We start from the raw sequence: 24,501 nt of genomic DNA, 5'->3' as shown, positions 1-24,501 counted from the left end.
GACGTGTTTGAATCGAAAGTGGATGGATGCCCAGAGAGGGCGTGGACGGGACGAGGGAACAAGCGACAGAACTGCGGAATGATGGAGACGAGGTGTACTGGGATGAAGGACATGCAGTCTTGGGGCAACTAATCACGACTGGTTTCGTGTTATGAGCGCGTCGACCTGTGCGACGCGCTGCGATTTTGTGGCATGGGAGGGCAGGGATCGTCAGCTTCGTAGGTGTGCGACGCAAATGTACATGAACAAGAGGACAACGACAATACCGCCGTACACAATCCACTTGTCTGCAGTCTCCCGCCTCTCGATCACACGCAGTAACGAACCTGATAACCCGAGATGGTTGGCAATGTCCAAAACTTTTCGATGGACGCCTTTTAGTCGACTGCGTTGATCGTCTATCGATGGACCGATTTTGAGACACTTCACGGGATGAACTGCCATACGTACTTAAGTTCGACATGGTTGCGGCACCGAGTTCATTCAGTTCGTTGATCATCCGAGACGACCGATGGAGCGAGTCGTGTTCTTGCGTGAGGTAGTGGATATCGTTCCCTTGTTGCTGGTGGCGCTGGCGAGACATAAGCTTTTCTCGCTCTTGGAACTCGATTTGCGATCGGCTGTACTGAATGCAGCGTCGCTCGAGCGTCGTGTTTAATAGCGTGTACTCTTCACGAATTTGGTGCACTTTCTTCGCCCAGATTTCGCGGTTGCTCGGGTTTTCGTTGTATACAAGCGAGTCCAATTGCTCCACGAGAGACTTGAGGCCCGCTGCATTCTCTCGTGCCTGGTTTTCGGTGGTTCCGCTCAACACATCCAAACTTGGCGACGACTCGAGGTAGTTCAGTTGGGTCTTGAGCTCAAACACGAGCTTGCGAGCCTGCGGATACAGCGCCGCGCAAGACATGTCGAGAAGTCTGCTGTGGAAAATGTGGTGGCGGCATCTCATTGGCCAAATTGAATGAGAAAAAGTCAAATATTCGTCGGAAATATGGGGGAATTGTTCTCAATTGTATCAATTGTTATGTTGATAGAAATCTGGCACACTTCAGGGCAGGCACATAACGAATTTCGAATGCAAAGTGCATGGGGACCATGAGTAGAATCACACATTGGGTAGATTATGTCAGGGATGCACGACGGGGAGTGGCAAAGGTCGCAGACTTCACTTGGCGGTACTGCTTCACTTGGCGCTCGCCTTTGCGGATCAAATACTCAATTTTTTGAAAGTCCATGCGGCCTACAGACGCAGCATCTTCTCGAAATTTCTGGCGCACAAACTCGATGTTGTCAGTAGCCCCATTCTTCTCCTTTTCCTTGGCAGCAACGAGACACTTCTTGTACAGGCCCAGAACCTGCATTTGAAGGCCAGAGTGATTCGTCTTGAAACTGTGGACAGCCATGTTGAGTGGCGGCGTTGGCCCGATCGCCAAGTTTTCATCGTCGTGGCCATTGGGATCATGATCGTGGCTATGGTTATGGCTATGATCATGATCATGGCTATGGTCGTGGCTATGATCGTGGTTTACTCCGCTGTGCATTCGGGGTGCCGGTGCCAGTTGCCACGGCCGAGAGAGGAAGGGGCGGCGTCCACGCGCTGCCAGTTGCTGCATCAAAATGCCCGTGTGAACTTCCACATGCAACAGTTCCTATAACTCAATATGCGCTGAAAAATGATACAACATGTCGAAACTCACATTATTCCACTGAAAGATATGCTCCTATAAATGAATATATGGTCATATTGTATATGACGTGTGATTGGAGCAGTATTGTGGACACATCGAGACAACTCGACCATGTCCGACATCACAAAGGAGCCGTGCTTCCGATCCGCACTGCTGTGGGGCATCGCAACAGGGGTTGGCATTGGTCTCCACCGCTTCCGCGTCACAAGGAAGGTGCAGACAGCTTGCGACTTTGCATTGTACTCGTTTGTGGGTGTCGCCGGGGTCTCGTGGTAAGTCATGCCATGATTCCAACGTTCACGACATTCATCTCCTCCTCAGGGTCGTTTGTCGATCTGCTAAAGCTGCCACGCAACAGCAACAACAGCAGATTCTTCAGGCAATGAACATTGCGGAAGAAAAGCGGCCTTCCGCGCAGTACTTTCGATCGGAAGTGGTCTCTGCGCCGTCCGACACCCCGTCATCCTCTTCATAGATCAATCACATCGTTTTTCGGTCCCCCGCCGGACGCAGTCTACCTTTGCAAGCACAAATGAATGCTCTCGTACACACGAGTCGTTGTTTCGGTGTCCCGTCGACATTTACGCTCAAATTAAGAGGAATTCCCCTTCCGTTTCTATCTCTAGAGGTGCGTGATCTTCGTTCTCATCGTTGTTGCCGTCATCGCTGTCCTCGTCGCCCCCTCTTTTCAATTTTGCCATGAGCTTTTTGAGGTTTTGTGCCGCCAACGCCATGACATCCGCATCTGCATGATGGCAAAGGTCCTTCACTCGATCCAATTGTGTGTGCCACGTACCCAACGGTCTCTTCGCGCCTTCGAGCGCCACGTCCACTAGCGCACGATGTCGCTTTTCTTCTGACTTGAACTTGATCTTGAGCTCAGAACGCGTTCGGTTTGGAAACAGCGTCTCCATCAACGTGAAGTCCGTGCCGACGTGGCTCAGGCAGTAGAAAAATTGCTTCGTCTCGACGTACCCCCACCGTTTGCTCGCTCGACGCCCCGACAAGTAGCCTACTCAATACCTCCCATTCACATTTTCGCTACACGTGGTTGCAGCCAAGCACCTGAACGTCCCACGCGTGGGTGTTCCTTCGCACTCGAGTGGGTTTCCGCCTCGTCGTCCTCTTGCATCAGTTCATCTTCGTGGACGGTGAGACTGTTGGTCGCGAGAACAATTTGACCGTTCACGATCTCAACTTGCGGGCGCCCCCTGTGCAGTGCAAAATTCAAAAATCGCCATGGAAAGGACGAGCAGCTTACGAGGCAGCGCCACGCGACGCGGCAGTTCGTCGAGCAGCAACCTACTCGTAGTAATTTCAGAAACGAACGAGATACGGCCGGACAGGTCACCTCGGCGGCGCTCGACTTTGCATGGTCGTCTTCATCGTCTTCGTTCGAGCTAATGTGGCTGTCGTCGGTGGGTTGGCCAAATGGCACCGAGAGAGCCAACTCGCCCATCGTCATGGACGCGATTTGATGCTCCGACTCCGTCGGCGTCAGTTCCTGGCGCCGTGTCGACGATCGGCGCTTGACCACACGTTCGGGCTAGAAACAGAGCGTGCAATGACCAGCAAGCAGTACACAACGGCGTGATCTTTGACTGTACTGGAGGATTTGACGCGTACAAGAGAAACTGGTTCTTGATGGGAAGCTTTACACAAAGTCCGTGTCAAGGTGACAAGATGAACGAAGTTGCTCGGTCGTACGATGGATTCTTCAAGTGGGCGCTTGGCACTGCGGCGTGTTTTTACCGGACCTTTTGCCGCCTATTCGTCTCACGATGACAGGAGCAAAGGCACATCGCTCCTCGTACCTTGGAGCGCGGCGGTAGGCTGAGGAGTCGCTTGGGCGGTGCTTTGCGCGATCGAGTGGCCACTGGAGCCTATTTCAACCCATGTTGAGGGCACGACAAATTTCTGCACTTGCGTCGTGTCCATGTGCGTACGTCATCCGAGTCGTCATCATCTCCTACTCCGCCCGTGTCTGGTTTGCTGGCGGTCTTGGCGGAACTCTTTGCTAGCGAGGCTTGTTCTTCCTCACTAACCGCTGCAGTGCTACCACCACGTGATACCTGATCAACGCGGCTGAGTTGTTGATCGACGTGATGTGTCGAGGACATACCTTGGACGGCGTGGCAGTGCCAGTAGGGGCAGAGGAAATGAGATTGCTGCCTCCAGGTTGGAATACGCGAGAAGGCAGAGGTATGCCCTGGTTCAAAACTTATATGAGTTCAATTGACCGGTTCATATGGCATATACAACCTTGGGCGATGGACGAGAAGAAGATAGCTGCGAGGTGGAAGTTGAAAGTTGTTTCGGTGGAGGCGGCAGCCCAAACGACCCCCCTGGAGCAATGATGCCTCGAGGAGCAGCAGTGATGCGAGGTGCAGGGGAGTTGGAAGGCACTTTTATGCGGATGGGCGCGACGTTTGGATCGTCGCGTTTGGGGCTGGCGGCTGCAGCTCTGGGAGAAGTTGCAGCAGATGAACGTGTGCCACGTCTTTGCAAGCCCAAACGATCGTGAGAAGGGGATGGCGACGCATGGACGCTGACACTGTTAGATATCGCACGTTCTCTTGGCACTGAAATCGTGGTCGACTCGTGTGGTTGACCACTTCCATCCTCAGGTACCTCCGCCGTCTTGACGGCTGGAGGCGATGGGTTTTGTGCTACGATTTGTGTAGCAGAGCCTCCTGAGGCTGTGCTTGACTGAGACGATGATGGCTTGACCTTGGGTGCAATCAGGAGCCCTCGGATGGGTTTCCTCGCAGGCTTGGCCTTCAAGAGCGGTACGCGTTGGGACATCGCAGTTTGCCTAGCGTCTGCCGCGGTACCAACTTGAGTCGCGTTCGGTTTGATTGGACAATTCAACTACGAATCTCTGATTGGCTAAAAAGATTGAATTCACTTGATTCGCTAAAATACCGCGAGCAATTCCCTACCGCATTCTATTCATCCATTCTCCAGGGTCCTCGCAATGGCCGACAATGATCCCGTTGCGCGCGCGCGAGCCATTGCCGCGCGTTTGTCCGCCGTAGTCCCCGACATGAGCACCCATGGAAAGCGAAAATGGGATGTAAGTGTAAACTAAGCGTGCAAACTGGACGTGGAGGCGCTATTTGACTCGGATTAACATACGTCGTCGACTAGGGCGACCATGGACCTGGATCCATGGGCAAGAAGCTCAAGAAGGTGTACATCCCGGTGGAGAAGTACCCCGATATCAACTTTATGGGGCTTCTTATCGGACCCCGTGGGTCTAACCAAAAACGCATGGAAACTCTGTCGGGGTCGAAAATCCTCATTCGAGGGAGGGGGTCGTCCAAGGTATTCTTTCTTGGTCGAGGCGCACCATACAAAGACGGCGATGGTAATAGGAACCGTCAGGCGATGCCGATGAAGACGAAGATTTGCATGTGCTCATCACGGCCGACACGGACGAACAGATTGCGCGCGCCCAGCGGGAAGTTGAAGACATTTTGTTCAACCCGGAGCAAGCCATGAAGCTCAAGCAAGAGCAACTACGCCAGTAAGTCATCATTTCCTTCAACTAGCTTAGATTGACGTGCCTTCCATCAGGGTGGCTGAAAACAACAACCAGCAAGACGGAGGTGGCGGCGGCCATTACGGACCCGGAGGAGGCTCCGGTACCTACGGAGGCCAGTATGGAGGAGGGTACGGTGGTGGATCAGGCAGCGGATACGGTGACGACAACACGACGCTCAACATTCCAGTGCCCAAGTCGTTGGTGGGGTTGATAATCGGAAAAGGCGGCGAGACGATCCGCGAACTCCAAGGCAAGAGCGGATGCCACATTCAGGTTGCGCGTGAGAACGAAGTCAATCCGGACTTGACCGAGCGCACCGTCATGTGTTCGGGGACGCCTGCGCAGGTCGAGATCGCCAAGCAACTGATCACAGACCTCCTCGGTGACCGCCTGCACGGCGGCAGCGGCCACAGCGGCGAAACGATGAAGCTTTCCGTGCCCAACGACAAAGTCGGGTTGATTATTGGACGACAAGGGTCCACGGTGAAGGGTGTGCAGCAGCGGTCCGGTGCATCGATCGTAATCCCTCCGGCCCCGGACACAGAGAACCCCGGACTTCGTACGCTCATGATCACGGGGTCGCACGACGCACGGGAAAAGGCGCGGCAGGAAATTCAGCTACTAGTGAGCGACCAGCACTCGCTCGTGCCTGCCGGAACGAATGTGATATACATGCAGATTCCCAATGACCGGGTACGTCTAGCTTGTTCAGTCTTGGAACGCTCCAGGCTGACGTGGTGTTGCCTCAGGTCGGGATTGTCATCGGGCGTGGCGGATCGACAATAAAAGCGGTGCAGGACCGCAACAACGTCAGAGTCCAGATCCCGAACGTCGTCGACCCTGGGTCGATGCCCGAAGTGCGCACGATTACTATATCGGCCAGCAACATGGAGTCCATCGCGATGGCCAAGGCAGAGATCGACGCGATTCTCTTGGGGGTAGGTGTACACGTCTAAAATACCACCGATGCCGTGTGGCATCTCAAACTGTTGCAGGATGAAGGCAGCGGAGGTGGCCGCAACTCGCGGTACTCGAATCATTCGTCGCAGTACGTTCCATTTCTGCATCATTGCGCTAACGGACATGCAGCTATGGCAGCCAAAGCAGCCACTATGGCGGGGGAGGCTACGACCAGCAGTACCAATCTTATCAACAGCAGTACCAGCAACAGGTATGGTTCAGATACTGTCCCACGAGGGTGTGCTTACTGCGTCGTTGTTGTAGTATGCTCAAGCTTACCCACAATACACGTACGAGCAATACCAAGCCTATTACCAACAAAGCGGGATGACGGCAGAAGCGGCGGCTGCAGCTGCGGCAAGTGCAACTGGGGCAGCGGCACCTGCAGCGGCAACCCAGGCCGCTACCCCTGCCGCAGCAGCAGCGACAACACCTGCAGCAGGTGCGACGACAGCAGCGACGACAGCGGCGGCTTCGACTACCGCTGCCGCCGACTCAAACGACCCCAACGCGTATTGGAACGGGTACTACGAATATGCCGCGTATTACGGTGTGGACGCCGCCAATGCTGCTTGGGGGGTGACGGCAGCGGCAGAGGGCGCCGCGGCCCCTGCCACGTCCATCGAAGCCGACAGTTCCAAAGACAACGAAGCTTCGGCCGAGGTATGGTCGATTGGAATTTGACCTCTCTGTTTTTCATGGCTACGAGTAGGCTCCTGCGCCAAGCTCATAAACGATGTGGTCACCGACGCACGTTGGCTGTCGTGCCAACGGTCTTGTTCAGAATGTCCAGAGGTGGCTCGTCATGGGCACGTAATTAATGCCAGGCACGTCAAAGTGGAGTACACTTCTCGCAACAATGTCGGAACCCATTTGGTTGTACAAGCGCTGACCAACCGCGGCCAGCCATGCATGATAGCTGCGGGAACACTGGTTTTGCACCCCATGTACGCAAGCAATGGTCGGGACTGCACCTTGTGCGAACACCACAAGAGCACTCGGAGCAGAGTGATGAGACAGCCTACGCAAGCCTTGGAAACGTGTGAAGCGCTATATGCCGCCCCTGACGACTATGTCACCAACCTGCTGGGTGACTCAAAAGTCCAAAACACTTGCCTCGATGGTGGAACAGATTCTGTTGTTGAGTGAACACCGATAGTGGCCACAAGAATCATGGAGTTGCTTGCGTAGCTGCCGGAGCAGCCAGGCGGCCTCTGGTTGCGTTGTGTTTCATCGTCACAAGGGACTATCGACTATCTGCCGCACGTGGCACAATGGCGGACAAGTAGGAAACATCCCAATGGAGCTAAGCCACATTGATGGAATGATTGGGAGACTTGTTATTTCTAACATCCTGAAAGGACGTTCCCATGCTTCAACGGGAAGATCGCACTTCCCACCACCGTGAAATTGGGAACAGCAGTGGAATATCCCAGTACAATTAAGTTGTCCAAGTGCGCAAACACCCAACGATCACTGATACGCGCTCGTGGTACGATAGCCCAAGCCACGGCGGTGGTGATTTGCGCACTCAAGCGAGAACTTGCCTGGAACACGATACACCTAAGGCAAAGAGCATCATGTCGACGACGTTGCCGGCGGGAGAGTACTCGCCCCATATTTGAAGGGCAGTCTATGCGAAAGGAAGATATCCCCCCTTGTGTGGCCTTACAGCAGGCCCCGCGCGCACGTGGTTACCGAAGTGGGTTGCTGCTACATGGACACCGCGCCGACACAACCGCTCGTGGCCACCCTCTTGGCCCGCCGGTTGGAGCCACAGAAATATTCTCGAGGAAGTCCAGGAAAGCAGTTTGATTGGTCGAGCCAGTGAGGCGCGAGTTGACTCACGAGGCGTCACGGGGATATATCCACATGAAAACCTGTATAAATGAATAAATTTGGGGCGTGAGAGGAATTTTAATGGCAGGAGTAATCCTCCCATACAAATGGCAAGTTTAATATCGTATTTAAAACCATGTTCTTAAATACTTGTCCATCGTAAGAGATATCCAACGATTCGTTCGGCACATCGTTCACTTTTGGATTTCCTCCAACACCCAAGACTGCGCCATGAGCAAGTTGGATCGCGCTGTCTACGATCGCTACATGTCCCTCGACACGGGCTCGTATATCCAAGCCGAATACATCTGGATCGGTGGCTCGGGTGAAGACCTCCGCTGCAAGACCCGTACCCTCGACAAGGCCCCTAAGTCTGTAGAAGACTTGCCGTACTGGAACTTTGACGGATCCTCCACGAACCAAGCCCCTGGCCAAGACTCGGAGGTGCTCTTGAAGCCCGCTGCGATCTTTAAGGATCCTTTTCGCGGTGGCAACCACATCTTGGTCTTGTGCGACTGCTACAAGCCGGACGGCACGCCCATTCCCTCGAACACTCGCCACGATGCCCTGCGCGTCATGAAGGCGTCGGCTGCTCACGAACCTTGGTTTGGTATTGAGCAAGAATACACCTTGTTCGAAGCCGATAAGGTCACTCCCTACGGCTGGCCGCAGGGCGGTTACCCTGGTCCCCAAGGCCCGTACTATTGCGGTGCTGGTGCCCACTCTGCGTTCGGTCGACTGATTGTCGACGCCCACTACCGTGCGTGCTTGTACGCCGGCATTCGCATCTCTGGCATCAACGCCGAAGTCATGCCTGGCCAATGGGAATACCAAGTTGGCCCTTGCACAGGCATTGCGGCGGGTGACGAAATGTGGATCTCGCGCTATATCTTGCTCCGTGTCTGCGAAGATTTCGGCGTTATTGTTTCCTTTGACCCGAAGCCCATCCCGGGTGACTGGAACGGTGCTGGCTGCCACACCAACGTGAGCACCAAGGCCATGCGTGAAAACGGCGGCATTGCCCACATCATCGAAGCTTTGGAGAAGCTGAAGTTGAAGCACAAGGAACACATCGCCGCGTACGGTGCCGGCAACGAGCGCCGCCTGACTGGCCGCCACGAAACCGCTAGCATTGACAAGTTTTCGTACGGCGTTGCCGACCGAGGTGCGTCGATCCGCATTCCCCGCTCTACGGAAGCCGACGGCAAGGGCTATTTCGAAGACCGCCGCCCGGCCTCCAACATGGACCCGTACACGGTGACGTCGCGCATTCTTAAGACGATCATCTTGGACGAAGCTTAAGGTTTCGGCGCGGTCGAAGTAGTTAGGGCATGTCGTCGACAATCTGGCGTGCTGTGTGTTTGCTAAAGAAGCAACCCTTTTATTTGCGCATGTCGTGGAGTCGCGCCGTATGCTCGAATCGGAAGCGATGGGTCGAACTCGTCGCGTATTTTGCAATCACATGATCGCACTGTGACACAGGTCATGTCGTTCACGTTGGCACGCACTCCAAGAAAACGCTTGCATCGACGGTCGTTGTGAGTACGTAGCATCTAGACGTTAGCTGCACGATGCTAATTGCATGCAGACACAGCACCCAAGAAATATGTAGGTGATATGCACCGAAAGTGGAAAATCCCTTGACACTCCCATCGCGCGGTCGCCGTTGAAGTATGCACTTTTGCCTATGGAGAAGAATGGGATCCAGAGGATCTATGGAGACAAAGGTCGCCAGTTGCCATGGCACGGTCAAGCGCATTGATGTTGTGGCAGATGCGTGTTGTTCTTTGGGTCGGTCGGGATTTGATTTCCAGCGTACGACCATCGGCAGCAGGCGAGTGCCACGATTGAGTACGTGGCAACCTGTGCGGTTGCTTTTGATACGCGTTCGCAAACCGTCTCAAACGACATTGTCGTGTTTTTCGTATTGCAGGTTAATTGACTTCTGGAGTGATAATGCCAAAGGTCGTCAGTTACAGTAGGTAGAACTGAGGTATGGACTGTCCAACCCGGTGTTTGGTGACGTGTCGTTCGAAACGATCGTTTTGAACGCTTTACAAACGCGTGTGATACACTTGGAATCCAAAATACAATGGCGACTGTGATTGGCCGATGGAAATATCCGTTCAATTCGCAACACAGTGCGAAGGTCTGCTGGCTCATTGATCGCCGATGCATCCATCGACCAAGATGAATGTGTCTGTGCGGTCCAGGGCGCGAGCGCAGTCCATGAACACGCACACCACGCCAGCTGCCACGCACAGGTGCGGCCAAGGAACGTTCGATAGGGCGGAGCGGACACCATCACGACACCCACCCGCGGTGGAACGGTCTCCACCACGAATGCCTCGGAAGCACTCGATCTCGCGCGTCCCGGTGGAGTATCGACCCTATGATCGGAGCACGGCGCCAAGTATGTTACGACACGCATACCAAGTCGTCTTATAGCACGATTGTCATGTAGGTCCTGTTCGACAACGTGCACAGAGCGAATCTGTGCCGGACGACTACATCGTGTTGAACGCATCCGCGACACCATGCTCTTTATCAAATGCCTCGTATGAGCATGAGATTGCAGCACTGGAAGATCAAGTCCTTGCTTTGGAAGGCGAACTCATATCGGCAAAGATGGACATTGCCGTCCAAGAGTTTAACCTGCTTGGGCTCCAAAACGACAACCTCCAGCTTCAACTCGCACACTCGAGTGCAGCGGCAGTTGCCAGCGCGGAGCTCAAGGCATTAAAGGAAAAGTACCAAGAAGTGCTTCAGACCGTTCAGGAGCAAGAAAAGCTTATCCAGCAGCAGGCCAAGGACCTCGACGAGTGCAAAGCGTGGATTCTTGGCCACGTCGCATCCACGACTCATTCTAGGCGCATCGACTCTGCTATATCCCATGAGCTCGAGGCGCTGGAAGGCCGCGGATGCGTCACTCAGAGTGTGTGGTCGTCGCGGTTTCAACCAGGGGTCCTGTCTGGGAAGTTGGAGTCCATCAAACAGCAGCAAACGGCAGTCGCCCAAGTTGTGGCGTTGCATGTGCGAGTCGGCCAGAGCGTGCAAGCTCATGCTCTCCGGGTCGCCGACGCAGTAAAGTTGGAGCAGGCACTCTTGGAAGGAGTTGGTGATGGCCCGCATCCGCCAACGCTGGTCTCCGTCCCCGCTTCAATGGCAAACGCCCCCGACCCGGCAACTATAGCTCATCTACCTGCTCCTGCAGGACTGGCCAAGCACGATGGAGACAATCCTGCGACAGAGCATCACAGGACATTCGATCACGTGGCGCTGGAGATCGGGACGCTCGTCGGCCGCTACAGCCCTGTCCAAGCATCATAAGCACCGCTCGTGCAATTGGATTCTAGATATTTCTAAGTTAAGTGACAACGCGGGCTCGAATGTGTCGGCTACGCAAACTCACGCACGCGAGTGGGTTGAACCTGCTCACTGACGGTGATGGTGGCCGCTGCAGGTGCCATCGTGGCCATGTGGTGGTCCTACAGGTGGGAATACGCTCAAGCACAAGCCTTTGCACATGAGACGACATTATTCATTACCACGGTCACCTGCTTCGCCATTTTTGCATGCTGTCTGGCACACTGCACCGCAAATTCAAACGTGGGCATGCCTATGTAACCTCGGTGCTCCATGGACCATGCGACGTCACCATGAACGTGGATACCTTTCCAGTAAATGTACACTTGGAAGGCGGCGAGGACGAGCATGCCCAATAGAGCCAAACCAGGCAAGATCGTGAGTCCGCACAAGAGGAACGCCGTCCTAGAAGAAAGTCGACGGGAAACATCGAGACAAATCGTGGCGTCGTACGAGGTCTGTCGCGGGAGAATCGAGATGGCGTACATCGAGACGGCGTTCTGGACGGCAAGGTACAGGACGTTCCATAGTATGAGCCATCGGAACTGCTTGAGGTTTCGCCGGCCGATGCACGTGTTGAGGTACTGGCAGTGGTGGTCGAAACCATCCACACACTTGTGACAGCATTGGCGTGACGGGTCGGACGAGCCACGTTGATGAGGCACACCTGGCAACGAACGACCTTCTCCCCCTTTCGAATGGGCAAGTCACTCGTAGCGGATGTATCCACAAGGGATACGTACAGAAAGAGGCCAAACGTGATGACGAACATTGCGATCAAGGCATCGCGGCTGGTTCGTACCCTCGAAGAAAACGTCTCGTAGTCTCCATGAGGTGCTGAGGTCTCCAAGCGCAAGAGTGTAGATATCGAGAGAGCCGCACACGCAATGGACAAGAGGTAAACCGCGAACATGCAAACCTGCCGCCCATGGAATGGCCAGTGCAAGCCGTGTCGGCGGCGGATTCTCCGTGTCTCCATCTCACTTGTAGTTAGTTGTTTGTCAAGATGCATGTATTCATTTTCAAAGGTTTTGGTGGCGTGGTGGCGTTGAAACAAACAGTGCAAGCTTCGAGCCACGTCCTTGTTTAAAATGCCGCCATGTCTCTTGTCCAGCATTCGTTCCGCTCAACTACCGACATGTTCCCTTGGCGATTTCATGCATCATAAACGCAACTAGAGCATGGAGGGTTGGCGGACCCATGCTTGCTGTGAGAACCTCGCCATCTGTTATTCAAACATACAGGTTTTCACATTGAACTTCGAAATACGAAAACCAGGTAACAATTCATCAGGACAAACACGGGATGCACCCCGCCGTCAGTTCGACTCAACATGCTTTGCATGGGGACATCCACACGCAGCTAGCTCTACCAATGGACCTCAACATTATTACCGAACGTTGGGGCTGGCGCTCAGCTAGACGACTCGCTTTAAGCTCGGGCGCGTGCCCTTACGTCATTGTACGACAAGTACGTTCCATATGTTCGAAACAAGTTACATAATGAGTTCAATATTACAAATACATTCAAGGTGTACGTGTACAGAATTCACGAGCCAATCACGGTCCGCCAGTGCCGATTGATCGTCGATCGGAACAACGCATTTGCTTCGATCCATCAACATGGGCATCGAGGTCGAGCGGCACCCTGGCGAGTACACGTGCTGCATATCGGCGACCGACGGCCAGCCATACACCGAGAGCGCAGGCGTGCGATTTACCAAGCCGTTCTTTGCGAAGTGGCATCAAGTCAAAGCCATTGAATACGACGTGTTGCGCCAATTCGTCACGACTACACCAGGGGGGGGATGGTCGAGTGTTCACGTCGGGCATGTCCTCGTGGCTGTGAACGGCGAATGGGTCGGACATATGACGTCCAGTGAATTGAGGCAGCTCCTCAAACAGGTATGGACTTCGTTCGATATGCCAGCGTTCTCACTTGATGCTGGTCAGTTGTCCCCACCAACCGAGTTCACTTTTCGCGACGACTGCCGAGCTCAACTCGAGGTATCTCTCCTGCGCAATACGTCGTACACGCTCCCTACATCGTTTCAGTCGCTCGAGAGCATTGAACGGCAGCTCGAATTGGTTCAATCCTACATCTTCTCGAACCAGTTGAACCAAGCAATTGCGATCATCTCGGCGCTGCCTCCTGGCTGCCACTTCCATGTTCCTCTCTTCAGAGCCGAAATCCAGTGCCTTCGCGCATTGTTGACGGGCGACAACCTTTCCATTGACGTATGAAGCCCATGCCATGCTTCGGATCTCATGTATTGCTCTCTCTAGAAAGCTGTGGCCGATGCGACCGCCGCTGTGTCCATTCTCGGGAAGTTCACCGACTTGCCTCAGCTGTCCCGAACCGACAAGCTGCTGGTAGATATTGCGCTTGCAGAAGCGCTGGCGTTTTCAAGCATGGCGCAACTGCTGGCGGGTCGTTCTCATGCTGGAGTCGCTGCAACACTTCGACGATGCCATCAGCTGTACACTCAGATTTACTCTGCATGCATGGCAGAACCGTCGTCGCTATGGGACGTTCCCGCAATGGCCTTGCAAGATGTGCTTGGACGAGCCCAATTCGGCGTCGGGGCGTTTGCGCTGTTCGCAAGCGGTGTCGTACCGTCCGAGTACCACTGGATCTTGCAGTTGTGGCAGCGGAGCAGCCTCCAGGAGGGCGTTCGCATGGTCCACATGAGCTGGGCAGCTGGCCATTCGCGGTCGCATTGGGCCGGCTTGCTACTCATGAATTCGTCGCCCATGCTGCTCCAGCACTGGGTCGCCGCGCGCAAGGCCAAGGGTGGGAACGGACCGGTAACCCCTCTGCCAAGCAATCCCTCGAGCACTGCACCACGGGCAACTAGCGTGTGCACAGCGCGCGAATACCATGACAGCGCAATGTCCACCGCGTCAGACGGCTCGGACTCGGACGACAGCCCACTTTGTCGGCCCGAGCGTGCCCAGGCTGATGCAGACGACGTGTTGATGGAGGCTTTGGCCTTGCTCCACGTTGCTACGACCTGTTTACAAACGCATCCTCAATGGATCATGTTCATGTGGAGTCGTAGCGTGCAGCTGCAACATGCAAATCCTTTCGAAGCGTTGGACCTCGCACAGGAAGCCGCTGCGTCCTACGACAGCGGCACTCCGTACTTGCTTCAAGTGTACATTGGCCGCCTGCAGTTCAAGCTCCATCGAATGGACCAAGCCGCCGATACCTTTCAGCGCGTGATGGCCGCATACGTCAAGTCCCGCGCCGTTCTGACTGTGGACGCCCAGCAAACGACATGCACCTACCTTGCTGCCGCCTTGTGCTGCGAGAGTGATGCGAACGTTCGTTTTGTGCGGTCGCTTCTCGCTCAAACCTTGTACGGATGGCACCGACTGTGCATACAGTCGATGCTAACGAGATGAGAGCTCTGTGTAGGCGGCTGCAATCCGAATCCCCGACATCCGTCCCGAATGGCTCAGTCGACATCTGCTTGTTGGTACATCGAGCACGCTACTACCACGCGATCGCGTCCGACATCCACGTGAAGTTGTTGCCGTACGACCTACTTTACGTGTGTTCCGACAGTTCGCACGTGCTCCGCAAAACCAGAGCCCACGACGACTCGGCGTTGGCTCATTTGGATTCCCTCATGGTCAAACAATTCCCCGCGCAAGACGCAGCGCTTCCTCCGTAGCTGCTGTCGGGTACGTCCATCGAACCGCTTGCTGCGATGGATGCCCACGTCACGCACTTTGCTCTCGACTGGATGACACTTCGCGGCCTTGTTCTGCTCAAGACAGACGAACAACTGGCAAAGTGCCATTTCACTCGAGTCTTGGCGGTGGCGGCGGCCGTCGGTGACTCGACTGCTACCGCTAGGTCCTTTAGCGTACCTGTCGCATCGTTTCACCTGGCAAGGGAACTCGTGCCGGACGACCCGACGGCCGCCGTGGACCTCCTCGATCAAGCATGGGCATGGTACAAACGTTCGAAAACGTCGTCCCGCTCGAAAGATGCGGTGGGATATGCCACGCGGATCAAAGTGCTGCGGGCGCTCTTGAAGCCCGATTCGTCCCACGTCTCGTCCGTCGATGCCCCGTCTATCGTGACGACAGCTCCTTGACCCACAGCATCCCTTTTCCTCCAGCCGACTCTCGGTCGTCCATTCGATGACTGTCGACGTGGTGGCGACGGATTCGACTCGATTTAGAAATACCCCTATTCAACAGACGGAGCCCCCCCCTCTCTCGCGGACTCGATAGTCGACGCGTGTCAAGTTGAGCGACTCACATAAACTCGCGACCGACGCGTCGAGAGCTTCCTCCAGCACGAGCGTCACATTCGAGCCAAAGCTCGAGATGTTGAGGACTTGCGTGTCGACCGCATTCAGCGCCGACATGGCGGCGACGATGCCGGTCTCCTCGAAATCGTACGTTTTCCCGCACAGCTTGATGACGCGCCACCGGTCGTGGGACACGATCACAGCGGTCTCGGAGAAATCGGCCAAGCATTCCTGACGGCAAGTCAGCATGAACACGGGTGAAAGCAACCGTACGTTGTCGAGAATCAAGCTGATCTCTTCTGCAGTTTCACAGTAGCACCAGAACGACGTGCTACAATGTGATGGCGGTGTTGCTGCCGTTTGCGCCGACGACGACCGCAGGACCAGCTGCGTCAACCCGAATGCGCTCTCTCGAAGCGCCTCTTTCTTCAACCGCACCAGGACCATCCGTTCTGGATATACTAAACAGAATGCGCTGAGTACATTGCTCCTGCAACACAGCCAACAATGGATTGTTGTTTATGGACTTGTGCAAGCGAAGGCGACCGAAGAAAGTAGATCGTACCGGCGAGATATTGCGCGGAATCGACGACAGCCTTCAAGTCGAAGAGGATGTCGGGATCGACGCTCAGTCGCAATTCACATTCGGATTCCATGTCCTGTTCAAATCGTCAGCTCATGTGGATGGGCAAAGTCGCGAGAAGTATGCACGCACTGCTTTTAACCCGGTGACGCCACGCGAAAGTTTCCGCCGAAGGCATGCCACGGCCTGGTCCAATTTGCATGCCTGGGCACACGACGTGGTGGTCACGTGTGGTTGAGGAATTCTGCTCGGCGTACTGCACCTGCACGTAGATGATGTCGGTGTCGTATGTGCTACAAAGGGTGTCGATGAAAGTCGTGGGATCGTCATGCGCACCTCATGTTGAGAATACTAATGTTGTCCTCGGCCAAGAGCTTGGACAAGAAGCTCACTACGCCTGGGAATTCTGCAACCATAGGACCCAAGTGGATCTACCACGAAGGCGATGAGCGAAAATGCCGCTCGCAATGCGTCGTGGGCAGACCTGGATTGCGCGCCAATGCTGCGGGGCCATGCGAATCTTGTCATGCAAGTTCTATCTACATTCTCATCTTTGGAACATTTTCGTCAGGAAACGTACGGCCGCCTCAAACATGGCAATGCCATTCGGGTCGACGAACAATGTGATGCCGTCGTTGTCGACAACCATCGAGAACAGGTCGGTTTGCTTCAGACGGCAAATGTGGTCCACTGTCGCAGCATCGTCTTCGCGGCAGTTCAGACTGCATTCTCCATACAACAACAAACTACCCAAAATCGTGAGTCGAAGAAGCAGTGATTGCGCGCGCAACTGCAACTGCATACTTGAGAAGCGCCCACGAGCACGCTCGAACATGAGCCGGCGGGATCTGAATCACCGACAGCTCACCTACACCCTCATGAGAACACGCCAGAGGGAGGCACAACGTAAGCTCGTACCTGGAAGTAGAGTCGCGTGGAAGTTGGACGTCGACACGAGTTCCGTTGCAGCATCCATCGCAATCGCAAGATGGTGTCGTTTTGGCCCTGGAGAATCTTCTGATATGGATTTTGAAAGGTCTTACGGAAAGTGTATATGTATTTATAGAGGTTTTGCACTTTTTGAAACGGATCCGCGCGCGCGGGGATGCTCAACGAGGGAGGCCGGCGGCGTGGGAAAGGCCGAAGCGGCACGGACACGCTTCCCGGGCGATTCCGATCCATGTTGAGCCTGTCAAGTATCGAGACGGTATGACAATGGACCATTCTTCTTGGAGTGGTGACCTTCCCGGCACGACGGTTTCCACAACAAGCAGTGACCTGTAGTCGTGGATAGGAGTCGAATCCGTTGGGCAGTCTCCTAAAGGTACATTCGGTGCCATGAAGACGTCTCCTTGATATAAGTTCCCATGTTCGTTGTAGCCATGCCTGTACTTTTACAAGTTCTTGCAGCCACTGGGAGACCGGAAGCTCGTACTCAACCTGCCAAACACAGCATTGTGCGAGATGGCGGAAGGGGGAAAGGAAGACTTACTTTGGCTCACTACTGACGAGTCAGGACATGTTGTTCATGTTGATCGACCCATCACTTGGAAACGAAAATTTGTTGCGGATGTATCGGTCGCCAACGACGACGACGTACGGACGAACGACGACACGGTGGTAGCAGTGCGGAAGGTGCCGTTCGTGAAGGCGCACGTAGCAGTCCAGAACCAAACAGTTGCAGTTGCCGAGCGCGACCTTGAGCGAATACTGAATGGGGACCCGAAACGCATCTCATACGGCGTACAAAAGTACATTCAGTGTCGTGGCGCTCATGCCGCCCTCTACAGAGTACAATGGATTCGTGGAAGCACCAACAACACTGCAGTCAACCTCGTGAACAAGTTCGTTCTACTCGCTTCTTCATGCCTCTCTTAACCTTGATTTCGTAATGTCTTAGCCTTAACATGTCCGACCGATTCGAAGCTCTGCGTAAGAACCATGCTGCTCGAGATGGAATTATTCATCCTTCCTTCGAAGTAGGTGCTGTTGGTGCGGCACCACTCGAAAGAGATCCATACGACGTCGCCATTCGAGACGCATCAGTCCTCGCACGATTCACATGTGTGTCGAATGCACCGACGTCCGTGTTTGCTGGTGACGACGATAATGCAACTACCTGGCCACCCGACGTGCATACTGCCAAGCTCCGAGGTATCAATCCATCGTCATGTGCGGATGTAGTTGATGGATTTTGTTTTCGGCACGCTACATTAGGGCAACCCATCACTCCAGCTTTGGACGCCATCCAGCGAATCGTGGCCCACGCGCAACTCCACATTCCCGTCGTCCAATTCAACGAGATGGAAGGGGATTTTGTCAAAGATACCCATGGCACATGGTGGTGCATCCAGGTCAAATCGTTTCGGTACGAACTACGTGTTCCCGGGGTGGTCGCACTGCTCCGGGAAACCGACTTGCTCGACTCGTTGGTCCATGTCCCCAAACTACTTCGGCGAAGACCACGATCGAACGACGTCGATGATCCCAAAACAAACGATGCGAACGAACCCACTCCACCTCAAGATTACAACACACATCCTTCGACCACAGCATGCTTTCTGTGCCATAATTCGTTCCAGCTGGGCCCGTCTGACGCAGAAGCGCTTGGTTTGGTGCTCGATGACGCCGATCAACATGTGTCGATCGGTTCTGCCGCCATGTCCGGCTATGTTATGACTTTCAATATGGTCAGCGACACGCTCACAAGTCTCCGCCACCGAGGTGTGCACTTGTCATCGTGGGAAGCAAGCCTCTTACGTGCTACCACCCTCACTGCATCTGGGTCTCCCTCAGGGTCCTCTGAGTGTCGCGTGTGTTTGATGTGCTATCAGATATACAAGCACCAAATGTCTCTGTGTGCTACGTCCGCAGCTATTCACAGATACTTCGTCCCAACTGTTGGGAATATGTCCACTCAGATGAAGTACCCTTCGGACGAATGCCCAAGGCGTAGTCCCAGCGACTCGATCATTCGAGAGATCGACGCGTTCCGGCGGGAGAGAGACCCACAGGACTTTTCAATGCCAGTGGACTGGACGGATGGCAATTCCAAGCTGACCGTGGTTGCGGGCCGCGACGTCGATCCCAACTGCCAGCAATTTTGTTTCTTTTTGCTCTTTCACGAGCTTCAAGACGTCCTTGGACGAGAAGATCCAACCCAGTACTACATGGAATACCAATTGGGCCAAACGTTTTGCACGTTGTCGTTTGATGGGCCCAAAATGCACACGGCGCATCGATGGCAGCTCTGCGAGGTATAGAATTTGCATCAAAACATGAACCATGAAAGGAGTGTTGGCATAGGCACGGATGCATTACGCATTCGCCACCACGGACGCCCTGCGAACCATGTGTCAAGAACACAAGATCGACATCAAGATGAAATACAGACACACGAATGCTTTTGAAGGTCACGCGCACCTGTCGCTGAAGCCGTTATTGGGTCATCTGTCGTCCAATATTGATGGCGCCGACGACGACATGTTACTGCAAGGTCCAACGCACTGCGGTGTGTTAGTGCATGTGAATACACACCACTTAGGACTGCTCAAACTCAAAGTGACGCTTGGACTCATCGGATCCCACCAGCATGAATTCGCCGACTTGCGTGGAGCCATTTCGGGGGTCGCTTTTGTTCAAGAGCATCACGTGTATTGGCCCGAAACGTCGTACTATCAACCGAGCATCGCTCTTCCAATCGAATGGATACCGCTTTTCGCCCCACCAGATTTGTATGGACGTACCACTGAATCAACCTCCGTCACAAGGTACGACGTGTCCCCGCATATGTTCATAAATCGACTGTTGTCTCTGTAGTGGCGCTCGTCGACCATCTATTGCCGTATCTGCCATGACGGAGTCCTCCCTTATGCAGGACATCCAAAATCAAAAACGGGGCATGGAGTTACAAGCGCCATTCTCGACGGTACGACGAGCTCTCCGTGATCCTATCCAAGGTTTTTAATCGCCTCTGCAGCTCCGCCGTCTCGTGGCCCGCTTAGGAGAGACGGTTGACGCAGTTCCGACATTTTTTGTGGCAACGTTGCTGCGAACTGTTAGTTTCTGGAAGTGTCCGAAGGCAGGAAGTACTTTGTCGTCCTGGCGGGTGCCATCGCCCTACGCACTAACATCCTCATGGACGCTCGATCAATTATTCCGTGGTGTCGTCAAGGAATCAAAACCGCTTCGATTGGAAGCGATTGCTCTTCTCGGCGAACTCCTGTTTGTCTTGTTGGACCAACGCAGTATTCCGCCTATGCTACCCTTGTCGGACAACCTCGAGCAGCTTTTGACGCCATTTTGGCTTCAACAATCCCCTACCATCGTGCTAGCGTGGCTGGCGCCTCAAGAAGCGCCGTCTTCATGTCCATCCAAGCATCGCATCATGTGGAACCGAGCCGTTCGCCGTTGTCAACTTGCTGGATTCACAAGGCATCCGGACAAGTCATTTCTCGCGACACACGAATGGCCATCGACGCTGCAACTTCACGTGAATGCCAATGACATCATGAAACACAGGAAGCGACTACGCACACGTATGCGCCTCTTACTGCTTGCCCACTTGTTTGAAAAGATCGAAGCGTACGATTCGGGTTACCTGGACATGGGCGAGTTTCGCTGTTTGCCGCAGGTACAATCTAACCATGGTTGCATTGCTCTGTTGGGCCATGTATGACAGCTTTGCTGGATTAGCAACTCAAAGCAGAGGCGAAATCTGCTGAAGCCGCCAACATGCCGATTTTCTCAAGCGGAGGGTGTACCAACCAGCTGGCAGCGTGGAATCACGCACTTCACACGCAATGGACAAATGCCGTCAACAAGACTACACACTGCTTGGTGAAAAGCAGGCAGTTCCAGGAAGCGTTTGCTCAGTTCGACCAGTACGGCAGCGGAGGAATTGGGTTTCGAGGTTCATGGATAGTCTTGCTGTGGTGTGGTCACGATTGAAATGGTAGAGTTCTGGGAGCTTGCCGAAGCAGAACATGTTGCGACCGTGACAGCAGTCCCATCGACCAGTCCGGGCTTGTGCCTGCGCCATGGCCTCGCGGCCTCGTTAGTAGACATCGACGCAGTCTGCACAGAATGCGACGCTGAGGTATCACCAATTATTCTGCAATACAGCAACACAAAAAACCTTGTTTACGGCGGTCTAACTTCAGAATATGGATGGCACGGATAGTATGTGGATGCAGTGGACCAGGGTGTCGTCGCTGTTCCTGGGCGCTCCGATTCAATCATGTCCTCTGTATCCTTTACGTCACGACCCCACAACGACGGGGACCTTCAAGACGACGGAGATGGGAAAAGCTCGTCGGACGAGGATGGTATCCATCCATCGAGGCGGTACTCGTACTTTCAGTCGTTCGAGGGAACAGCGATGACGAAAGATTTTCAAGAGAAAGTGCAGACCCGCATCAAGCAGCGCTATCGTGGCATCAAGCACATTCCCCAAGACCTTGGGCAAAACTCCAAAACTTTGGCGGCCATGCTGACTCAACTCGAGGTTGCTGAACGCGACACTCGGTCCAAGTACCCCACATTGGCAATGCACACAAGTCACTCGATGCCTCACCTGGCGACCAATCAGCCAAATAATCCTGCACATGATGCCCCACCGTTGACTGACGAAAACGAATTTGTTGACCAAGCAAACAGCGCATCACTCCGACGACCCCCTTTGACTCGCCGTCCAAAGCTTCGTCCTCTCAAGGCGGCTCAAAACATGCAAACTGTGGACCCCGCCAGTCAAAAAGTCGCCATGGAGAGGCTACATGCTGTACCCAAGTCCCGCAAGAGCTCGGACGTTCCAGCTGTGTCTTATGCGGACCTCCTACAGCAAGAGCTCCAGTTGCAGAGCCGCCCCAAGCAGGACCTGTTAGCTCGAATTAGTCGCCAGCAGCGCAAAAAGAAAGAGGTACAATGCTGCGTATTCGTGTTTTCAGTACAATGACAAACTATGCTGCATAGCTGGACGATCACGTGGTTCACGCACTTCAGGCCATCCATGCAACATTAGCCCAAGTCCGGCAGCATCATCATCCATGACGTCTCAGCCGAAAGAGCTGGAACACGAGATCGGGCAGTGTATGTCGTGCTGGAGACAAAGCCGACGTGAGCAGCACTCACACTCGTTTGTATTCACGAATACAACGTTGCTACAACTCGACTTGTCGTTGCTTAGCTGTGAGTTCCATGCGGCGTTCCTTGAGTGCTGACATTTCATTCCGAATTTCATTGCGCCGTTTGTTCAGTTGCTCGAGAACTTTGCCCTCCTAGACAGCAACGGCGACACAACCCATCATCGTCTGCCATGTCGCCAAGTGATATCGTACCGGCTTGCTCGCAAACAACTTGATCACGCTCTCCTGCTCGCTCTTGAGGGTCGACAACTTGGCGTCGACGTCCGCCAACGACGTTTCCACCTTGATTTCATTACTCCATCACTGCCATCCCTTTTTTCATCGAGAGACTGTACCTTGAGCTTGGATTGTAATCGCAGATCTGACTTCTTCTCCACAACCTGGTTGAACATTTCCTTGCGCTCTTCTTCGATCGCAAGACGATGCTGCTTGACGGCGTCCACTTTGGCATGCAATTTGGTCAGCTTGTCTACAATCTCCTCCAGCTCCTTTGCGACCGGATCCTGCGCCATGCCAGCGGCCTTGGCCTGTTCCTGCTGTTCCAGTCGCTGCTTTGCCGCTTGAATCGCCGCCGTCAGCGATTTATTATCCCGCTTGTATCGAATGCGCGCAGTTGCAAGCGCTTTGGCCTTTTCTTCAAGCGCTTGGTTCGCTGCTTGCATTTCCGCATTGATCGCGCGCTGGTCGTCGTTCTACCTCACCATCCAATTCGAATGTTGGGCGAATCCACCACCCAACAGATCTCTCCACATACCGCCACAATATCCTTCTCCGTCTACACGCACGACGGTCCATGAGACGATGAACAAGGACATAGCGTGGTAAACCTCACCGCCTCCTTGCGCAGTTGCTCCACGACGCGCGTCAACTCTGCAGCATTTGCCTGCAACACGTCGTGCTCGCTTTTCACTTTGCGATACTGCTCGACGAGAAGCGCGAGTTTTCGCTGCTGCAACGCGACTTCCTTGGCCTTTTTCTGGTGCTTGAGTCGTAGCGCTTGTTCTTGGGCCGCCGACTTCTCGGACGCTTCCTTGATGCGCTCCTAGTCGATAGCAACGCCGTTCAAAAGTCCGTTGGAGGGTGGCCATGCATACTTCAAGGTTCGCTGTCTTTTCGCGAATGGCTTCGTCCGTCGGAGCGGAGCTCGTTTCGTTGGCATTGACGAGCCACGTCAACGAGTTGAGGTCGCTAATGTTGTTGTAGTCTTTCGTGTAGTCTTTTCCAGCCCGCGCGGCAAAGCGGAAGCCAGATTGCTTCTTCTGCGCCGTACGGGAGAACGGATCGTCGTTGTCTTCGTCCATCAAGCTACAAGACCAAGCATGTCAAGGGCGAGTGCAATCGTGGACGCCGGAAGGTGGAATTTGTACGTGGTGTCGGCGTCGCCACTCCACGAGTCGTTCGCTGCGTCCCCCCCTTCGGCGGAGTTGTCGTCGCGGCGCTTCCAGTAGCGAATGTGCCGTCGACGGCGCACGAAATCGTTGGGATGTTTAGTCGCATGTGAGAGTTCGTCGCGCGCCAGTTTTAAGATGTCGGTCCAGTCAGCACCGTACGTCCACCCGTCCTTGTCGACACTCGCCCAGTTCGACATGTCGACTTCCCATGCACTCGTCCACTCGCACTCTTCGTCCAACGTAATTGTCGGAAACACGTCGTCGCCTACACCGACGACGGCGCGTTCGTCGCCGTATCGCTTCGGATCGATGCTGGGCCGCAGCACTGTTCCATCCGCGCGGTCGTACTCGTACACGTACTCGGCCATTTGACCATCGCGGTTCACCTTTTCAGGCTGTTGTTTTTGGGCAGGTCCAGGGGCAGCAGCGGACACACCTAGTGTGGACCCGAGCTTTGATGCTGCAGAGAAAATTCCCCCCAGACGTGACACCGCAGCAGACGCCGTCGAGCCGGCGGGTGGCCCAATCGTTGATGCAAACCCACTCGTGGCGCTATTCTTGGCGTCGTTGTTCGATCCAGCGTTGAGGTATCTCCCGAACGCGCTCATGACGACGACGTGAAGATGCTGAGATTCGCTTGCTTCGTCCAATTCCCCGTGGGGATATCCGGATAACGACTTGGTTCTCAAACTCCATACAAAACTCTTCCTCCGTGGC

General features: G+C 54.4%; 13 protein-coding genes across 15 annotated transcripts; 7 read left to right on the top strand and 6 right to left on the bottom strand.

Moving 5' to 3' along the window:
- Nucleotides 1-76: 76 nt before the first annotated feature.
- On the bottom strand, nt 77-922 carry H310_13153 (hypothetical protein). The gene is made up of 2 exons (XM_008880540.1): nt 451-922; nt 77-398 (listed from the first exon to the last, which is right to left on the bottom strand). The coding sequence occupies exons 1-2, from the start codon at nt 905-907 to the stop codon at nt 211-213; spliced, it is 645 nt and encodes a 214-aa protein (XP_008878762.1). The 5' UTR covers nt 908-922; the 3' UTR covers nt 77-210.
- Nucleotides 923-983: 61 nt separating this feature from the next.
- On the bottom strand, nt 984-1,701 carry H310_13152 (hypothetical protein). The gene has a single exon (XM_008880539.1). The coding sequence runs from the start codon at nt 1,611-1,613 to the stop codon at nt 1,122-1,124; it is 492 nt and encodes a 163-aa protein (XP_008878761.1). The 5' UTR covers nt 1,614-1,701; the 3' UTR covers nt 984-1,121.
- A 55-nt stretch (nt 1,702-1,756) lies between these two features.
- Nucleotides 1,757-2,346, top strand: H310_13151 (hypothetical protein). Its single transcript, XM_008880538.1, has 2 exons — nt 1,757-1,960; nt 2,010-2,346. Exons 1-2 carry the CDS (start codon nt 1,800-1,802, stop codon nt 2,161-2,163), a joined length of 315 nt encoding a protein of 104 aa, XP_008878760.1. The 5' UTR covers nt 1,757-1,799; the 3' UTR covers nt 2,164-2,346.
- H310_13150 (hypothetical protein) lies at nt 1,784-4,526 on the bottom strand. Its single transcript, XM_008880537.1, has 11 exons — nt 3,951-4,526; nt 3,811-3,897; nt 3,635-3,760; nt 3,503-3,571; nt 3,396-3,455; nt 3,296-3,340; nt 3,040-3,234; nt 2,950-2,990; nt 2,754-2,899; nt 2,485-2,700; nt 1,784-2,433 (listed from the first exon to the last, which is right to left on the bottom strand). Exons 1-11 carry the CDS (start codon nt 4,491-4,493, stop codon nt 2,276-2,278), a joined length of 1,686 nt encoding a protein of 561 aa, XP_008878759.1. The 5' UTR covers nt 4,494-4,526; the 3' UTR covers nt 1,784-2,275.
- Nucleotides 4,527-4,651: 125 nt separating this feature from the next.
- Nucleotides 4,652-7,080, top strand: H310_13149 (hypothetical protein). Its single transcript, XM_008880536.1, has 9 exons — nt 4,652-4,764; nt 4,839-5,015; nt 5,066-5,217; nt 5,268-5,928; nt 5,985-6,173; nt 6,231-6,283; nt 6,325-6,406; nt 6,460-6,858; nt 6,908-7,080. The coding sequence occupies exons 1-9, from the start codon at nt 4,666-4,668 to the stop codon at nt 6,926-6,928; spliced, it is 1,833 nt and encodes a 610-aa protein (XP_008878758.1). The 5' UTR covers nt 4,652-4,665; the 3' UTR covers nt 6,929-7,080.
- A 1,163-nt stretch (nt 7,081-8,243) lies between these two features.
- H310_13148 (hypothetical protein) lies at nt 8,244-9,426 on the top strand. The gene has a single exon (XM_008880535.1). The coding sequence runs from the start codon at nt 8,266-8,268 to the stop codon at nt 9,334-9,336; it is 1,071 nt and encodes a 356-aa protein (XP_008878757.1). The 5' UTR covers nt 8,244-8,265; the 3' UTR covers nt 9,337-9,426.
- Nucleotides 9,427-10,183: 757 nt separating this feature from the next.
- Nucleotides 10,184-11,442, top strand: H310_13147 (hypothetical protein). Its single transcript, XM_008880534.1, has 2 exons — nt 10,184-10,447; nt 10,499-11,442. The coding sequence occupies exons 1-2, from the start codon at nt 10,207-10,209 to the stop codon at nt 11,362-11,364; spliced, it is 1,107 nt and encodes a 368-aa protein (XP_008878756.1). The 5' UTR covers nt 10,184-10,206; the 3' UTR covers nt 11,365-11,442.
- Nucleotides 11,433-12,172, bottom strand: H310_13146 (hypothetical protein; the record flags this gene model as incomplete). Its single annotated transcript, XM_008880533.1, has 5 exons — nt 11,433-11,522; nt 11,583-11,653; nt 11,708-11,805; nt 11,854-12,014; nt 12,068-12,172. 5 exons carry the CDS (start codon nt 12,170-12,172, stop codon nt 11,433-11,435), a joined length of 525 nt encoding a protein of 174 aa, XP_008878755.1.
- Nucleotides 12,173-13,022: 850 nt separating this feature from the next.
- Nucleotides 13,023-15,079, top strand: H310_13145 (hypothetical protein; the record flags this gene model as incomplete). Its single annotated transcript, XM_008880532.1, has 4 exons — nt 13,023-13,304; nt 13,353-13,637; nt 13,686-14,761; nt 14,821-15,079. 4 exons carry the CDS (start codon nt 13,023-13,025, stop codon nt 15,077-15,079), a joined length of 1,902 nt encoding a protein of 633 aa, XP_008878754.1.
- A 36-nt stretch (nt 15,080-15,115) lies between these two features.
- H310_13144 (hypothetical protein) lies at nt 15,116-15,508 on the top strand (the record flags this gene model as incomplete). Its single annotated transcript, XM_008880531.1, has 1 exon — nt 15,116-15,508. The coding sequence occupies one exon, from the start codon at nt 15,116-15,118 to the stop codon at nt 15,506-15,508; it is 393 nt and encodes a 130-aa protein (XP_008878753.1).
- Nucleotides 15,509-15,520: 12 nt separating this feature from the next.
- Nucleotides 15,521-17,259, bottom strand: H310_13143 (hypothetical protein). 3 transcript variants are annotated; one of them, XM_008880530.1, is made up of 10 exons: nt 17,169-17,258; nt 17,055-17,118; nt 16,831-16,996; nt 16,735-16,785; nt 16,587-16,681; nt 16,513-16,543; nt 16,383-16,454; nt 16,233-16,326; nt 15,941-16,128; nt 15,571-15,898 (listed from the first exon to the last, which is right to left on the bottom strand). In XM_008880530.1, the coding sequence occupies exons 1-10, from the start codon at nt 17,224-17,226 to the stop codon at nt 15,608-15,610; spliced, it is 1,110 nt and encodes a 369-aa protein (XP_008878752.1). In that variant the 5' UTR covers nt 17,227-17,258; the 3' UTR covers nt 15,571-15,607. The 3 variants fall into 3 exon arrangements, with proteins under 3 accessions (XP_008878751.1, XP_008878750.1, XP_008878752.1); XM_008880529.1 differs by having other exon boundaries at nt 15,521-15,898; nt 16,735-16,996; nt 17,169-17,259; XM_008880528.1 differs by having other exon boundaries at nt 15,521-16,128; nt 16,735-16,996; nt 17,169-17,259.
- Nucleotides 17,260-17,355: 96 nt separating this feature from the next.
- Nucleotides 17,356-22,298, top strand: H310_13142 (hypothetical protein; the record flags this gene model as incomplete). The annotated part of the gene is made up of 13 exons (XM_008880527.1): nt 17,356-17,457; nt 17,545-17,574; nt 17,631-18,094; nt 18,151-18,182; nt 18,234-18,404; nt 18,468-19,507; nt 19,557-20,020; nt 20,070-20,178; nt 20,230-20,883; nt 20,946-21,162; nt 21,209-21,348; nt 21,433-22,167; nt 22,221-22,298. The coding sequence occupies 13 exons, from the start codon at nt 17,356-17,358 to the stop codon at nt 22,296-22,298; spliced, it is 4,236 nt and encodes a 1,411-aa protein (XP_008878749.1).
- Nucleotides 22,272-24,478, bottom strand: H310_13141 (hypothetical protein). The gene is made up of 7 exons (XM_008880526.1): nt 23,761-24,478; nt 23,488-23,698; nt 23,226-23,435; nt 23,148-23,168; nt 22,729-23,085; nt 22,586-22,675; nt 22,272-22,525 (listed from the first exon to the last, which is right to left on the bottom strand). The coding sequence occupies exons 1-7, from the start codon at nt 24,390-24,392 to the stop codon at nt 22,409-22,411; spliced, it is 1,638 nt and encodes a 545-aa protein (XP_008878748.1). The 5' UTR covers nt 24,393-24,478; the 3' UTR covers nt 22,272-22,408.
- Nucleotides 24,479-24,501: the final 23 nt, after the last annotated feature.

Source organism: Aphanomyces invadans (assembly GCF_000520115.1).
Source record: "Aphanomyces invadans strain NJM9701 unplaced genomic scaffold supercont1.47, whole genome shotgun sequence".
In the NCBI taxonomy this organism is placed as follows: Eukaryota; Oomycota; class Saprolegniomycetes; order Saprolegniales; family Verrucalvaceae; genus Aphanomyces; species Aphanomyces invadans.
Note: the sequence above shows the minus strand (reverse complement) of the source record. Positions and strands in the feature narration are given on the sequence as shown.

Coding starts and splice junctions, on each gene's coding strand:
- H310_13152 (XM_008880539.1), bottom strand. CDS start 1,613: ATGCAGCAACTGGCAGCGCGTGGACGCCGCCCCTTCCTCTCTCGGCCG.
- H310_13143 (XM_008880530.1), bottom strand. CDS start 17,226: ATGGATGCTGCAACGGAACTCGTGTCGACGTCCAACTTCCACGCGACT. Junction 16,682..16,734: donor AGCATTGGCGCGCAATCCAG/GTCTGCCCACGA, acceptor CCTTCGTGGTAG/ATCCACTTGGGTCCTATGGT. Junction 16,455..16,512: donor CCGACATCATCTACGTGCAG/GTGCAGTACGCC, acceptor TCGTGTGCCCAG/GCATGCAAATTGGACCAGGC.
- H310_13148 (XM_008880535.1), top strand. CDS start 8,266: ATGAGCAAGTTGGATCGCGCTGTCTACGATCGCTACATGTCCCTCGAC.
- H310_13150 (XM_008880537.1), bottom strand. CDS start 4,493: ATGTCCCAACGCGTACCGCTCTTGAAGGCCAAGCCTGCGAGGAAACCC. Junction 3,898..3,950: donor CTTCTCGTCCATCGCCCAAG/GTTGTATATGCC, acceptor GTTTTGAACCAG/GGCATACCTCTGCCTTCTCG. Junction 2,991..3,039: donor CAAAGTCGAGCGCCGCCGAG/GTGACCTGTCCG, acceptor TACTACGAGTAG/GTTGCTGCTCGACGAACTGC.
- H310_13149 (XM_008880536.1), top strand. CDS start 4,666: ATGGCCGACAATGATCCCGTTGCGCGCGCGCGAGCCATTGCCGCGCGT. Junction 4,765..4,838: donor ATGGAAAGCGAAAATGGGAT/GTAAGTGTAAAC, acceptor GTCGTCGACTAG/GGCGACCATGGACCTGGATC. Junction 6,284..6,324: donor TACTCGAATCATTCGTCGCA/GTACGTTCCATT, acceptor ACGGACATGCAG/CTATGGCAGCCAAAGCAGCC.
- H310_13147 (XM_008880534.1), top strand. CDS start 10,207: ATGCATCCATCGACCAAGATGAATGTGTCTGTGCGGTCCAGGGCGCGA. Junction 10,448..10,498: donor TGATCGGAGCACGGCGCCAA/GTATGTTACGAC, acceptor ATTGTCATGTAG/GTCCTGTTCGACAACGTGCA.
- H310_13153 (XM_008880540.1), bottom strand. CDS start 907: ATGTCTTGCGCGGCGCTGTATCCGCAGGCTCGCAAGCTCGTGTTTGAG. Junction 399..450: donor CGCAACCATGTCGAACTTAA/GTACGTATGGCA, acceptor GTCCATCGATAG/ACGATCAACGCAGTCGACTA.
- H310_13151 (XM_008880538.1), top strand. CDS start 1,800: ATGTCCGACATCACAAAGGAGCCGTGCTTCCGATCCGCACTGCTGTGG. Junction 1,961..2,009: donor GGTGTCGCCGGGGTCTCGTG/GTAAGTCATGCC, acceptor TCTCCTCCTCAG/GGTCGTTTGTCGATCTGCTA.
- H310_13141 (XM_008880526.1), bottom strand. CDS start 24,392: ATGAGCGCGTTCGGGAGATACCTCAACGCTGGATCGAACAACGACGCC. Junction 23,699..23,760: donor AGTGGCGACGCCGACACCAC/GTACAAATTCCA, acceptor TTGGTCTTGTAG/CTTGATGGACGAAGACAACG. Junction 22,676..22,728: donor GATTACAATCCAAGCTCAAG/GTACAGTCTCTC, acceptor AATGAAATCAAG/GTGGAAACGTCGTTGGCGGA.